We start from the raw sequence: 15,689 nt of genomic DNA on the forward strand, positions 1-15,689 counted from the left end.
CAACTGAGATCTTTAATGATTTTTTTGCAGAAGTTAGAAGAAAGCTCAGAATTGTAACTCGGAGAGAAGAAACTGGCTGTGCTGCTGGTGTAAAGGTCAACGCTCCGTCTGTGTTTTGTTTTGTTTCCTTTTTTTTCTCTCTTGGAAGTCCCTGCCTGCTACATTTGGCTGACCTCCAGGTCATTATGGCAGCTTTCTACACACAGAGTCTGGCTTTCACTAGTGGCCACGCTAGAAAAGTTTCAATACCTGGGTTTTTCCAGCAGTTACCTTAAGTTTCCACTGGTTTGTGAAATGGGCACATTTTCACTGACTGACCAGCAACAATAAATTTACTGTGCTGGGGATCCGTCGGGATACTCTATCTTTATTCTTAACATTCAATCCCTGCATTAAGTGATGATATGAATAAGTTGCTCTTTTCGGGCGAGGCCACACTGTAACAAGACCTGAGGCATGGATTTTGCAAGGCTGGCTTCCTTCGTTTAATTGACTGGGTTTCCCACGTTAAATGACTTTATGGAGCCTCACTTCTCCCATACGGGGGAGGGAGAGACAGACAAGGGGCTTGTGAGGATGGGAGGTCCACAAAAACACTGAACAGAAAGGAGGGGGAGATCAGTACACAGACTCCATCTAATGAAATCCATTTCTAACCCCCCCCCCAAAAAAAAAGCCTCCTGCATTGTCAAAAGTAAGCAACACACATATAGTTGCAGAGTCTGATCTGGCTTAAACTCAACATGAAGGGTTTAAAAATCTGAGGGGTAACAAAAAAATTTAAAGTCTATGTCAAACTTTGAACAACTCTCCTCAATTAGAGCTAATTTGGTTCATATCGAATGAGTTGCAAAGCCATAAATAATGATAATAATGGACCAGTGAGACATGTATATTGCAAGGTCATAAAGACCTTTCTTGGATGCCTTTATCCTCCCTTGCACAGATTACTTGTCACTGTGGATGCATGTCCTCTACTCAGATGCTTTGGGTTAAGAGGGTTGTTTGTAGGGGAAAAGACTCATCACTGTTCATAGCCACTGCCAAGTTTTTCAGGAGGGTACACTTCAGAAATGTGCATGATGAGTAAATGACAGGAAAAAAACAAGGGACAAAGCAGTGCAGTCTTAAATGAATATTACAATAAAAGCAAAAGAAGGTCTTAAAAGTTATTTTCCCCCACTCATGAATAGAAAAATGTTGATCTTATTGTTGCCCATTTTCTCAGTGCTGGCTTTGGCAAGACTGTTCGCTTCTCCACAAAGCTAGACACTGAGCCAAAGTCAAACCAAAGTTAGCAGACAAGTGAATGACACTTGGAAACCACCAACAATGCAGGCTGGTTCCACTGATCATTAAAAGGATCTTTAGCTGAGCTGAACTTACTAATACTTGATGTGAGATAAAATTAAAGGCGTCACAGCAGAGCTACATCTTTGCTGTAAATGAGGTCAACAAAAGATTTCCTGCAATCATGGAGATACTAAACCTGAAAGACCAAAACGCTTGTTTCAGAGTAGGAAATAGCAATCTCTGTGCAACGAAAACCTCTCATAACCCCTGTGATCAGTGGTTAGAAACTCCTTTATTTAAGATCCCATATTATGCAAAATTCCTTTTCTAAAAGTTTTTTAACAGTTATGTGTCCTCATAGCCTGTATGAGGCCCAAAAATGAGAAAATTCTGTCTGCATTCAGATTATGTGTGCAATAAAGCTCATAGTTTTGTCTATTCAGTTTACACAATTCAAAAGGCAAAGATGGGTGTCAACGGGTCTGCCCCCAGGATCTAGTTTAACACCTTCCCTTCATGTTGTAGTTGCAGGTTTGTTCCATAGGAGTTTGAGGTAGGTTCTCAACTAGTTTTGAATAAATCATAGCCTCTAGAACACCGGAGTCACGCTAATATTGGCAATGAGAAAGGGTTTTATCAGCTTGTTTTAAGTCGTTTCCAGTATGCTTCCTTTGGTGTAAAACCTCAACAGTAGCTCTTTTCACACAGTCGGTTTCAAGCACTTTGCTCTTTGAATGCACACTGATGCAACGCTGAGCCACCTGTTCGCTGTGTATGATTTCCTGAAGCGAAGAGTAGAAGCTTAACAGTGAAGTCAAGTTGCAGCCAGCCTCCTTTACTGACTTATTACCTTTTAGTTATCTAAAGGACAGAAAAGCTGTTTGTCAGAAACCAGGCAGAAGGAATCAAGAGGGCACATAGGCACTAAAAAGAACACCATGTCCATTCTGAACTGTTCCTTTCAATACACAGACTTGGGTTGAAGTTACTTAAAGTATTCCTTTGGAAAACCCCATAATTTCATATTAGGGAAAAAGCAGTCTGATGATGACAGTTATTAACAGGGAACATATTTTGTAAATTTTGTCTCCTGATAATTAGCATACACTCTCTCAGAAACACCTTGAAATAGGCTGAAACCCCCTCTCTGTGTGGACTCTGTGACCACAGCTCTAAAAATCAATAAGCTGTCTGGTTAGGCCCACCCCATGAGGACACTACAGACAGATTATGCAGCTGCCTGCTAAACACTACTCGAGTCCTCCAGCAGTGTCCTCCTTACTCAGAGAACATGAAAGGAAGAGGCTACGACGCAAGCTTTTCAAATTCAATTACTTCCAAGTGCTCTTTTTCCCTCCCACGAAAGAAAGATGTTTCCTGCAGAAATTTGGCAAGATACTGGACCAATTATCTTGACAGAATGTGCATAGTTGAGTTAAAAGTAGGACTGGGTATCGTCACTAATTTCCTGAATCAATTCACAACAGCCAATTTTCATTCAATTTTGATTCAATGGGATTCAGTAACGATTCATTTACAGCTAATTGTGTAACACAACCTATTTTTTCTTGAATATTAAAGACATTCTCAGATAACTATGTTTATAAAAACACTGATTGCATTTACTTGACAATCAAAATCAGTTATCTGGGAGTAATCAGATGCTGCTTCTTTCCTCAAGTTGTTCCGTTAATCATGACGGCTGTCTGAGATCAGCTGATCGGCTTTTCTCTCTTGTCGTGTTTTTTTATTATTCAGCTGAGAAGGAGGAAACTAGCGATTCATGGTTCACACTATCACATATTTACCCAAAAGTATTGTTTTTGGCAGGACCTTTCTTTTACACAGTAGTTGGCTGGTGGTAGATGGGGTTTATACTTCAGCTATGCAGGGGCGGGTCTAGAAACGTTCTGATGGGGGGCCAGGCAGAAGCACTGACCAGAAAAGGGGGGGCACAAATGAGACCTTTTTTTTTTAGGTCTGAACTGAACTGATTATTACAACTAAAGTGATCATATAATGTAAAAATGTAAAGAAAAAGTAGTAAAACAAACAGCCGATCTAGTTTACCAACAGTTTTTACTTTGGGTGATGCTGCTGTAGGACTTTTATCACTGCTGCACAAACACTCACACTGCAATGATGAAAGAAAAGATGTGTTTTTATCTAGATCATCAATTTTATCAGAGTTTCTTCATCAATGTTGGCTGTTTAACTTCAGCTGTCACATCTGGTGGTTTCATCACAGAAAATTTCACCATGGAGACAGTTGGTGAGATGATGATATATGAATTCTGAGTTATGATTTAGAAAATTGTAGAGATGATTTAGAACATTGTAAAGAAGTACATTACATGCTACATTCACTGACCATTGGACATATGAACTTTACCCAGGGAAGCTCAGTTAACAGTAAATATTTGTAGCATTGGCTCATTCTGTTGATGCAATACAGTAAAAATGAGCAACAGGCACAGCTTGTTCAGCTGTGCCCGTTGCCGTGACGACCATGACGCTATCGACGTAACACCGTGGAGGGAGAAATACTCCATCTGCTCCTCGCTGAAGCAAGATGCTTCCATCTTCACCTGCTTGAGAGAATTTAGAAAACTAACTTTTTTTTATTTTCAGCTGGTTGATGTGCTCTTACGAAACCTGTGTGTGCGCGCATGTGTGTGTGTGTGTAAATGACCATGTACAATTTATTTCAAAGTACATAAGTGCGTGGTGACATCACTTCCTATTTTGGAACATGGCAGTGCCCCAGGTCAGTAATACGCTGCATAATACTTTACAGGTGAATGTAATCCACCCTGGTGAATAGAAACATCTGAAAGTGACAATATCTTGGCAAGAGAAGCTGATTTTGGACCGAGCCAACACAGGAAACCAGTTGTGTCTGTATATGCTTAGATCTCGCTGAGCCTCTGTAAGTCACACCAGAGTAGGGTCGTGTTAGGGTCACGAAAAAAGGACATAAAAAAATCGATCATCAAGTTAGATGAATCCAATATCAATTCATTTAATATGAATCGATTAAAATCTATTAATTGATTTTTTTAAACCCAGCCCTGGTTAAAAGTGTTTTTTCTTGCAAGGACCAATATTTCAGGCATAATGCACACATTTGAGATGAGGATGGGAATTTTGGATAAATCACACAACACTGTACAGGTCCAAGTTTTTAAGTTCTTAGTTCATAATCCGCTGTAGAATCCCTCCTTCGTCACTCAATCCACTTCTTACAAGCTACTAGGTTATAGGGCTGCTCGATTATGGGAAAAATGATAATCACGATTATTTTGATTGAAATTAAGATCTCGATTATTTAACACAATTATAGATAAGAGGTTTGGGGTCCAGGTCCCCATAGCTATTGTTTGTCTCAGACCAGCAGCTATGTTCCGCCTGGTGTGATCTGGAAAAAATAGTCTGGAGACATTTCGTTTTCACGTTGAAATCCGCATCAATAAAATGTAGCGCGACATTTCTATACGGCTCTGGTGCGGCTTTACCACAGGTCCATAGCGGTGGGGAAACATCGGACTGTCCCCACGTCTTTCACAACACCCTCACTACACTCATCATACAGGGAAGAAAGAGACCGTCCACTAAAATGGTGGTGAGCTGGCAGTGATACCGTTTGTCCAACGTGTTGATGAGTTTCTTAAATCCCGGATTGTTCACTGTGTTAATAGAGAAAAAAGTTTTGTTTGTTTATAACGTTTGTCTCTCTGTGACTCTGGGAGCTGGTGGATTATTGAGTTGCGACTCACAAAAATTGAACATTTTTCTATTTTTTTGTGTTGCGTCGCAAGCCCCCGTGTGCACGTCTGCGTGCACGAACGCAACATTTTACATGCATGACTGTCGCCTGTCGCTTGGCTGGAGGAGGGCAGCGATTTTAGCTTCCTCGCGCAAGTTTACATAGAAAATGATGGAGAAGGAGCGACGCCGCCTCCCGTGTGTCCAGGTGTCTGCAACTCGTTCTGAGTAAAACTAAAGCGGTTGGGGCTGTGGGAGGAGTCTGCAGCAAAGCGCTGCAATGACAGCTGCGCTCGATTTGAAAACAGCACAAATCAAAGGACAAAAAAATAATCGGACCATTTCATTTTTATGATCGTTCAAAACCCAGATCGTAATTGCGATTAAAATTTGATTAATTGCCCAGCCCTACTAGGTTATTCTTCAGCAGAAAATATAAATAAAAAATAAATAAGGCTCCATAACATGCTACTACCACCACCATGCTTTACAGTTGGCACAGTATTCTGTGGGTTTGTTTCCCCAGGTTATCCTCCTACCATACCCCAGTGGCCAAAAGGACTGTGTTTTCTCTAATCTTTTTTTTAAATCTCTGTGGTCAGCTGAAAAGCTTGGTACTGCTTGAGCACAATTTCTGCACATAATGACAGATTGGGTTATGTAAATAAAGGACTAGACAATGACTGACTGGGTCTTTGTCTAAACCCATATGTATGCATAACTGTTTGAACTGATGATCTTAGAAATTTTATTTGTCCAGAAATTATACATAATGTTGGTCAGTACAATGAGTGCTGTCAAACAAACCCCTTCTAACTCAGCACAGAAAAGATGCCAGCTGCAGACCAATCATGAACGTTATGGTGGGACATTCTGTTCCTTATTAATTTAAGGCATTTTGTAACTTCCAGAACTACTTAAAATCTATGTATGTCTTTAAATTTTTACCCTGCATGTATCACTTTAATGTGTTGATATATCAGGAAATCAACACAAAATTTTGTTTAGTTTCTAGTATCAAAGATTCCGGTTCTAAGATCAACTTGTCCACAAAAGAAGGACAGCTTTAATACACAAAACTGCTTCTTATGCTTATGATGTGTGTATATAAACTTCCTACCAAAAAAATGGGGTATCAATATAGAGCTAAGACTCTGTAAAACAAGGTGAAGGGTGTAGTTATCAGCTAAGAAAAAAATGACAGGAGTTAACTCAAAAATAGCAGTGCTGAATGTGCATGACAGACTGAAAGCTTACCAGGACACGGAAGAAGTAGAGATACTCTGCAGCTCCAGAGTAGTTTCCACACTCGTACTGGAACTTGGCATATCGGTACAGCGTGTCCAAGTATTCTTGACGAAACTTCATAAGAAATACAAGAGGACATTTTAAATTTCAGAGACAACAAACTGTTGTGAGACCAAATAAAACAACACCTGAGAATATCTTCAATGTGAACACTGTGCTTGCTTTGTAACTGTGTGCAGGTGTGGGGCATTGCAAACTTAAGTTGCATTAACTAAGTTGCATTTTTTATCTCATATTTGTCACTATAACATATTCCATATGTAGCCATATTCTTAAAAGTGAACATAGCGTAATCACTGCAGTACATGTTGTATCAGTGGTGTTTTTTACTTTTTGCCAAATGGCGAGGAATATGTAAATTTTGTTATAAAACCACCCAGAAGGTCACAGAAAACAAAAGGAATGAGTATTTAAATACAGGGTTGTCTTTTTAAACCTTGTCTACCAATGTTTAATTGTTCTTTTTCATCTGGAGTATGTCCGAACAGCGAGCCCTGACGTCAGGCCATTCACACAAATTTTAACAAAACCAAAAATAAAGCCTTTTCTGCACCAGTCTCTGAGGGACCCAGTGTCTTGGCTATGTGGAGGTACACTTGAGGACAGCCTGCAGGTCAGCAGGATACTGGAGTGGGACGGGACAAATGAAGGGGAGGGCAAGAAGCCAAACATCATGGTAAATATAGAACCTCCGGCATTCTTGCGGCTCTATCCACGAGTCCCGAGCTATTCCGTTTATTCTTAACAATTCACCACAGAATGTAAATGTCCACAGAATTTGTGCAAGCCATACAAACCCCGAAAATGAGTTAAGGGTTTTGGGAAGTAATTCTGCTTTTCCATCCTCGGCCTGTCCGTCCCACTTTGCCCCCCCTGAAAAAACCGTGGGTTCACACAAGAGGCATGGGAAACACAGTACAGAAGTGAGATGTCAGCATATCAAGCCAACTTACGTTATGCTTTTCTGCCAAATAGTCGAACAGCATTCGTCCATCTCTGGAAGGGAAAAAAAATAAAAAATCAGTTTTTGTTGTTAGGAGGCATTTAACCCTTACCCTTTAACTTGAGTCTGGCTGTGTTTAGAACCTGATTCAGGTAAACTTTTTCAATTCTGGTCCAAAAAAAAGAACCATACTTCAATGAGGACCATTTCACTTTTAAAAAATGTGATGGGCTGTTTATTACATTTGGTTTGGCTACAACATATTTGAGAGAGCCATGTCTGACAAATTATGCCTGATGAACACAGGGGAGACTGATTTCACAGCAAAGCCTCCATGTCTCTATGGGTTTGTTGAAATAAAGGAATGCACTGGCTCTTCTTAACTATTGTATCCCAAATGCATTTTACTACTTTGCCTTTGACCAAAAATCTATTTATGTGGACACCACACTGAAACTATGCGTGTTTCTAGGATAAATTCGGTTTTATAAAGGGAAAGAGTGAGTGTGCATTCGCTGGCATGTACGTGTTGTGTTTTAACTGAATTTCTCTCAGGCTGAAGTAGGATTCTTCACTGCTTCAAGCCAAGTTGTCTCTGCTTAGAGGTTAAATATGGGCGGTTTCTAGAAGCTCCCATGTTGCTTTCCCTTAAGTGTGGAATGTTAGCCTGCTGTTATAGCAGGAAGACAGATTCTGAAAATTTATTAGTGCATCAGCCACTGCACATATATCATTTCACAAAGACCTGGAACAATGATAGAGCCATGTTTACTTGTAACCCCACAAGACATTTTCATTCTTTTAGCAAATCTAAACAAATAGGACATTAACAACAGATCATCCTTATGGTGATCACAATCCATCTGATCCAATTTATTATTCAGTAAAATATCTTCTGGATCTGTGGAGGGCATATAGTGTGTGGATTAATTAAAGGACTGGGGTTCAGATTTCCTATTTCTAGAACAAGATGATCCTGAAATTTAGACAAAATGAACAAAACAAGCAGCGGTATCAAGCATAATTTAGACAGTAATGGCAGAATAAAGCTGCAGAATGTCTTTTGGCTTTAGAGATGGCTCATCATTGACACCAGATGAGTCTCCTATTGTTTCATAAATCCAGTGGTATGAAGAAAGAAAAAGTGATAATGTGACTGACAGATGACTCCTAATCCAAAAGAATTTTTTTGAGTACTCCGCAGTGATAGCAATCAAACAAAAAATAAACAAAAGCTTAGTAAATCTTGTCCTATCAGGCTTCAAATCTCAACCAACAGCAAATCTGTGGTAACAACAAATAAATGTATTCAGTTCACAAACAAACTGAAAAAGCACAAGAATGCAAAAACAACTTCTGACTGAACATTTTCTCACTGAAAACCAAACAAAATGTTCAAATTGAACATTGTCAAACTATTTGGATGACAGAGGAACAAATATGAGTCATGAATAAGAACTTTCCTTTGCCATTGTTTTCCCTTGCCCAGCAAAAACCCTGAAATACATCTCTCATTCAAGATGCACCAAATTACACCCATATTAAAGGTTTACCAAAGGATTTTCTTAAATATCAGAATTAACACAAACCCAAGAACGATGCAAATTAATTATATGAAATAAAATTATCAGATAAAACCTGGTAGACTGCATCTGCCTCGTCGTCTCTGGGTCCTCAAACATCTTCACAATGGGCTCTGTCTCTGACTGCAGCTGCTTTAGCTGGGCCACGACTTCTGTCCTCTTCTCCCTGAGAGCTGCCAAAGAAGGAAAAAGATATAGTTACAGCAACATCATAAACCAGCATGTACACAGTCATGATCACTGTACTGAAAACGCTGTAAAACTAGATTTACTGCTAAATCAATTCTGAATGGAGTGAGCTGTGTGCAGTGGTAGCCTTTTATGATGTCTATCAAGCAATAACTGTATTTTGTATGTTAACTCTGGAGAAGCAGGAATGAACTATATGTGTACAGAAAGAAACACTTACTATGGGGAATTTCCTTGTCAGGAAAAAGGCTTCTGTACACATCCATGGCAAAGTCCACCATGTTTGTGTCACTGAGAAGATCCAGTTTTCCATGAAGGAGCTCTTGTTCATTGTAAATCTAAAAAGGAAAGCAAATAGAAAAAACTGCCAAAATTCCAACACATTTACATTTCTAGTTTAATATTTATATTAAATTACAGCACATTACCTTGTTAATAAACCTACAACATGCTTTCAACCATTTCTGGTCTTAATATCTGCCCTAGCCCCTCACATGGAACCATATGAACCAACTTAACCAACCAAAACTTAATTTGTCTCTGCTACGGCTATCAAAATTTGCATCCCTCTGCATATACTCTTTTTAAATGTAAGTATTGCGGGAAAAAAAGGATAAGAGTTTGAAGCTTACAAAACACCAGTCCTGAAACTACTACAGTATTTATGTATAATAATATGAAGGTTACAGAGCATGTTGTTAACCCACCGTTACTATGCAAACGGAAAAAGTAATTTACGCTATTTAAATCCAAATGAACTCCAAGGTTAGCTAAATTAAACAGAGGAATAACATTTTTAAAGTTAATGTAAGTTATCCGTCAGATTGAACTGTGGGAAGAGAAAGGGGCAAATATTTTCCAGCCTAATAGTGTCTTTATGATGGCTTTTTGCACCCAGCGGCATAGTGGCGATAACGTGGTTAAAACGAACGATGTTAAACTGTACGGAAGTACTACAACAGCTAAACCTCTGATATTCAACCGTTAAGCTAATTCTGACTGAGTTAAACTTCCCATATTGTCCCTTCAAATTTTGAATTAACTCTTTAGGGTTAAACTAATTTAGGGTGTTGAGTGCATTTATATAAAAATACACACGTATAGTTAAATACTGGTTTTCTTAATTCATATATGTTTTGTCCCTGTATTTCCGCATCGTTGAGTAAAGTTTCTCCTTGATTTTATTTTGACTGCAGGTTTCCTGATTTCCGGTTAAACCGCGCTACTTTACACCTGGGAAGAAAATGTGGCCAATTCCTCCGCGTGCTTCAGCTTGCCTGTGTAAAAACCTACATTTTGTTCGCTGAAAATTGCGGGAAAATGTGACAAAGTGTTGATGTGTTGATATTCTCCGTACCTCTTTAACAGACAGGAACTCCAGCAGAGGAAAAACGAGATGACGGTCTAAAAAGTGAGCTATTTTAGTGGTGAGGTCGTACTCCGCCATCTTTGCTCCGGGGAAAGGAAGGGGATGTATGATACCGCTGCGTATAGAGGAACTGACCAATCACTGACAACCTCAGCATCCCCAATAAGAGGACGAAGAAGAAAAGAGGCGGTGAACACTTTGCTTTATGGGTCAGCAATTTTTTATATTATAATGACTGCCAATTTTTTAATTTAAACATTCAAAAGTTGACATTTAAACACAGTTATTAGCAGTTAAAAGAAAAAAGAGTAACATTATTTTGTGGGACATGCACAGTCTATAATCAACCATTTTTTTTCTAGAAATCAATTAACACAGATCCTGAGTCCCTGTTGTAGAGAAAAAGACTTTTCGTATATATTTTTCACAAATATCTTTTACCTTTTCTTTCACTGTCGTAGGTCATGTTGGAAAGTGTGGATATATCTACTTGTGAATATAAAGTGTGGATTTATCTACTTCACTGGTTTTTCTAACTTGTAAACCTTTCAGAATTTATGTAATTTCTCTGCGGTCATGATGAAGTGAAACATTTCATTTATAAAGAGGCATCCAAGTGAACATTTTGTTGAATATGAAAACACAGGCTTTCCTCCAGACACCGCCGATATTTCTCCTAAAAGCCTGTGTGGGACTTCTTTATGAGGCTGAAACCATTTGAGGGAAAATATAGTCACAATAAACCCCCCCAACACACACACACACACACACACACACACATACACACACACACAGACACACACACACGCACACAAACACACAACTCTTCTGTAATCTGAATGAAAACATCCAGATCATTTCCAGTCATGTGAGTTTTCCAAAAGACTGGAATGTCTTCACTGAGCATCATGTTTTCCCTCATTTTAGGAGCTGCCACATAAAGGTGACCATGTGTTGAACATACCCCACTGACATCTGCCAATGTCAGCCACTAAATGGCCCATCTCTAATAGGTTTCTCTGCTACCGTGTTTTCTCAACAGCCACACTGCGCTGTGTTGTGTCCCCAAACAATTCTCCCCTTGTAGTGCTAGCCTCTCTCTCTCCACTCTAACTGCTCTGTGCAGGGTGAAGGCAGGTAGAAATGAGTCATAAACAGACACCACTCACCATGGCCTGTTGGTGTTTTACTGGGTGCTTCTGACAGCAGGCTTTTACTTAGCAGCAGCTGCAATAAAAAATAAAAATAAAAAAAAAAGTTTTATCTGTTGAAACAATTTTTTTGTCTCCTGCTTCATTTGCAGTGAAATAAGGCACCTATGCAATCATTTGCAAGGATAATTTGTCTTTGTGACTATTGGATCATTCATTTATTTAATTTAAAGAATTGAATGCTGCAGCCAGTTTGGCTGCCACTAAGTTACCTTTATAATATTACAGTACAATACCTTCTGTGTTGCAATATGCATATGCAATAAGGTAAAACATTTTTTTTTTACAATTCTAACAATTTTGAATATTTGGTATGAATTTTTTTATTCTTCAACACAGTCTGAGCCCTCTTAGACAAATGTTCTTGCCATTTCTTTAAGTCAACTGCAGGAAGGACATCCCTAAGCTCCTCTTCAGATGTTGGCTGTATTTTGTTCCTTTCTCTGCTTACAATGATCCCATACTGCTTCAATAATGTTTTAGGGTCAAGCTCTGAACAGGATTCATCATGAATGAGTCACAGATCAGCATTACAGGGCTCTGCAAAATAAAATAAATAGATAAACAAATGAATGAATCTAATTATTGTGAAAATGGTCAGGTACAGGGACTTTGATAAGAGAATCTGACAATTTTAAGGGATTCTAATAAACTGAATTTAAATAACTAATTCAATGACACTTTATTGATCGCAAAATGTTAATTATTTAGCAGCAAAAAGAACCAATAAGTCTTTAGTCATTGTAGAAAAGTCATAGTAGGTTTATTGCTATAGGCAAGAGTGACCTCCTTTATTGTTCTTTGTTGCAATCAATAATTACACAGAAGTAACACTTCTTTTACTCAGTCAAAGACCAGACTTACTATTTGATTGACGGGGATCTTAGCTGCTGTTTAAAAAAAGTTTTACTATTCTCAGCTTTTCAACACAAATTATGCCAGTAAATCGAAGCACCAAACCCTCAATTAAATGTGGCAGCACAAATTGTTTCCCCATTTCATGTGAATAAGAAAAAAAACCTTTGAGGCCTAAAACACATGCATGCTAATCCTGCCTCAGCACAATTCATTGTTTTATCACAATGCTAATGTGGAAGATACAGTGTTTTCCAGTACACTGAGCAGCTGTGGTAATATTCTTCTTTGCAGAATCAGCTCAAAGTGCTTGAGAGCAGTCCCCATTTAGTTAAATGTGAATTAGTTATATATTTAGCCTATCAGTGGTGTTGTACTTTCAGGTTCTTCCACATCAGCGACACATCTGACAGTAATGGGATAAGCTGTCTAGCTCAGATTAGTTTATACCTGTTCTTGTTCATACACTTCTAAAAACATAGAACAATTAAAAGCATCAAGTGATGATATTTTTTAACTTAATGCTCCTTGAATCAAATAATCTTAATAATCTAAATTCATGTTTTTAAACTTTATGTTAACAAGAATTAAGCAAAAGAAGATACAAACTGGTACTAAGTAGTGATAGCAGATGGTTTTGTTATAGAAACAGGTTCAGCTAGGTATGCTAAGCTAGTTAGCCACCAGCTGTAACTTCACGAAATTAACATAAATCTTTATCAGGTCATTCTTGGTCAGAAAGTTAGCTAACTATTCCATTGAAACATAAATTTAATCCATCTCAACAGTGTACTGTAAGTGTTTCTGGATTTGTTTAATCTCCTGCTAAGGTGCTTCACCATTTACCCAACCAAAAGACTGAAGGATCATTTGTTCCTAGGAGCAACCGACATCCAGCGAGGAGGATAAAAAACGTTTAGGCTAAAGGCTTTTTAAAACTTTAAGCAAAGCCAATAAAAGTGGAGTAAATATAAACAGTCATCCACCATTTCTAACTCTGTAAATCAAAGCATGTGTGTGTTTTTGTAGGATGACGCAGTTGCCAGCAGTGATGGCTTGGACCACACATGACATCCAGGTTCAATACTGGGATGCTGTCAGACACAGCAATGCATTTCTGCATGCACAACAGTTATCCATCATTGTACGTGTTTGCCTTGCAGAAAATACTCCTTGGCCTTAATGGGATAAACTCAAAGGGCGCTGAAGTGATGGGCCAAATATTCCATGAAAAACCTCAGCTCTCCCGTTCCCTGAAAGCTTTCTTGGTCAACAAATGAATCCAAGAGAGGGAGAGGAGATGACACTGCCAAAGACACACACCACTGGCCTTGTGTGCTAATATCTGTCAAAATATAAATCAATAGGATCTGAAGACAAATGACTGGGCACTGAATGCTGCAAAGCCCGGCATCCCTCCTCCGAGTCCCAGCACCTCATATGAATTTCAATTATTCCTCTGTAAACTTTTTAGATATGCATCATCTCACTCCGACTGCATGTCAGGTTATAAATCAGCAGCCCACACTCCTGATTCAGCGCCTAGTGCTGACTTCAGCACTGTCCCACTCGATGGCAGTGGGATGGAGGTTATCGACCAGGCCTAGGGGCTGAAAACAATACAAATTCCTTTTGAGGACCCATAGCGGCACATGTGTGCAACACATGTCCATGGCACAAACAAGGAATGACTTGTTCTCACACATCAGGAATATCACTGAAGTCACATAGTTGATCAATATTTGACCCCTCTAATCCTTCCTCAACAAGCTCCGCTCCCAAGTTTTCTCTTCTTGTTATGCACAGTTTCAATTTTAGTCTGTAATTTACTTGGAAAACACAACATTAGAGAGAACATTGTGTTATCTTCAGTTCAGCGGTCTTGGATATTCTTACCAGAAGAGAAATCTGATAACTCCAGAATACGTTGTACAGTTGCTTTCTTCTACATTATGGGGATTGTGGGTAATTGCACTTCTTCCTGTTAATTTTCAGTATCTTTAATATCTGTTATTGTGTGGATTTGTACAGCTAAGTCGAGGTCCCTAAATAAACCCAGAAAGAGTTTTTTGAGGTGCAATATATTCTAAGTTGCTCCATAACAAAAGAGGCTTCTGGAATGAATGAACTCCTTTAGCTGCTGCAGCTTAGGATGGAAATTATGTGATTTTTGGACACATTTGAGAAAAAAAAATTCAATCCTTTTAACCAAAGTTGTCGAAATTGTGCAGCTAAACCCTCTCCGAAGAATCAAAGCCTATTTTTTGCATGACAGTTGTATGAGCTAATGCTCAAATGCAAATTCTTTGGATATTATTATTTTTTGTTAGTGTTTTTATTATACATTCCAAAAGAAGAGATCATTGTCTTCATTAATTTGTGCTATTGTCTGTTGGTGGTAATCTTATACATTGCAATGCACAATTCTTTTTCAGATTTAATGAGGATGGGTGGTTGACCATTAAATTCGATCAAGTAAAGCATTAGATAGAACATGTACTTCTACAATCCACAATAAGCAATCAAGCTACTACACGGGGTTTCAGGGGAGCAGTACATCCTCAGCTTTAAGCTGTTCAAATGCCATCAATTGCCAGTGGGTTGCTGCTCTGACATGAGTTTGAATACTGTTCTTGGCACCAAAACCAGAAGAGCAATAGAGTGAGGAAGCCTTAACGTGATGTGCCATAATTTCTCGCTTGGGGCCTCTCTGTCAGAATATGAGTGAGGTAGAGGGAGCCTATCACAGTTGAAGCGTGCTGAAGTCATCTGTGTGGAGTTGTTGGTGTGAAGGTGAAAGCAACTTTCTCAGACAGGAGCCATAATCAGATTTCAAAGTCAACACAGAGCTGCCGACTGTAGAAGGCTGTGTTCAAACTTTGCTGCTAATTGCATCTGTCTTTATTTTCCACAACTCACCACACAACACCAATGAAACAGAAATCTGGATGGAACAAGAATGATTTCAAAACCACAGACAGCACCTCAGTGTTACCTCAGGTTTTGCTCTGTAGCTGTTCATTTTAGAGATTGCCAACTCTGATTGCATCTGTCAGAAATCAAAACATAATTTCCATGAAGTGTTTCTGCTAGAATTTTTCTTTTTTCTTCATACATGGAGACTGAAAAGAAAAATATATTTATATATATGCTTGTCCTGCTTGTCATAAGTG

General features: G+C 38.8%; 1 protein-coding gene across 1 annotated transcript in view; it reads right to left on the reverse strand.

Moving 5' to 3' along the window:
- eif3ea (eukaryotic translation initiation factor 3, subunit E, a) overlaps positions 1-10,577 on the reverse strand; it is a 28,303-nt gene extending 17,726 nt beyond the window's left edge. Inside the window, exons 1-5 of the mRNA XM_041987539.1 lie at positions 10,439-10,577; positions 9,302-9,419; positions 8,948-9,065; positions 7,320-7,362; positions 6,316-6,420 (exon numbers count right to left, since the gene is read on the reverse strand). Coding sequence (XP_041843473.1) covers positions 6,316-6,420; positions 7,320-7,362; positions 8,948-9,065; positions 9,302-9,419; positions 10,439-10,528 — 474 coding nt within the window. The 5' untranslated portion in view covers positions 10,529-10,577. The remainder of the gene's footprint in view (positions 1-6,315; positions 6,421-7,319; positions 7,363-8,947; positions 9,066-9,301; positions 9,420-10,438) is intronic.
- Positions 10,578-15,689: the final 5,112 nt, after the last annotated feature.

This window comes from Melanotaenia boesemani, chromosome 6 (assembly GCF_017639745.1).
Source record: "Melanotaenia boesemani isolate fMelBoe1 chromosome 6, fMelBoe1.pri, whole genome shotgun sequence".
NCBI lineage: Eukaryota > Metazoa > Chordata > Actinopteri > Atheriniformes > Melanotaeniidae > Melanotaenia > Melanotaenia boesemani.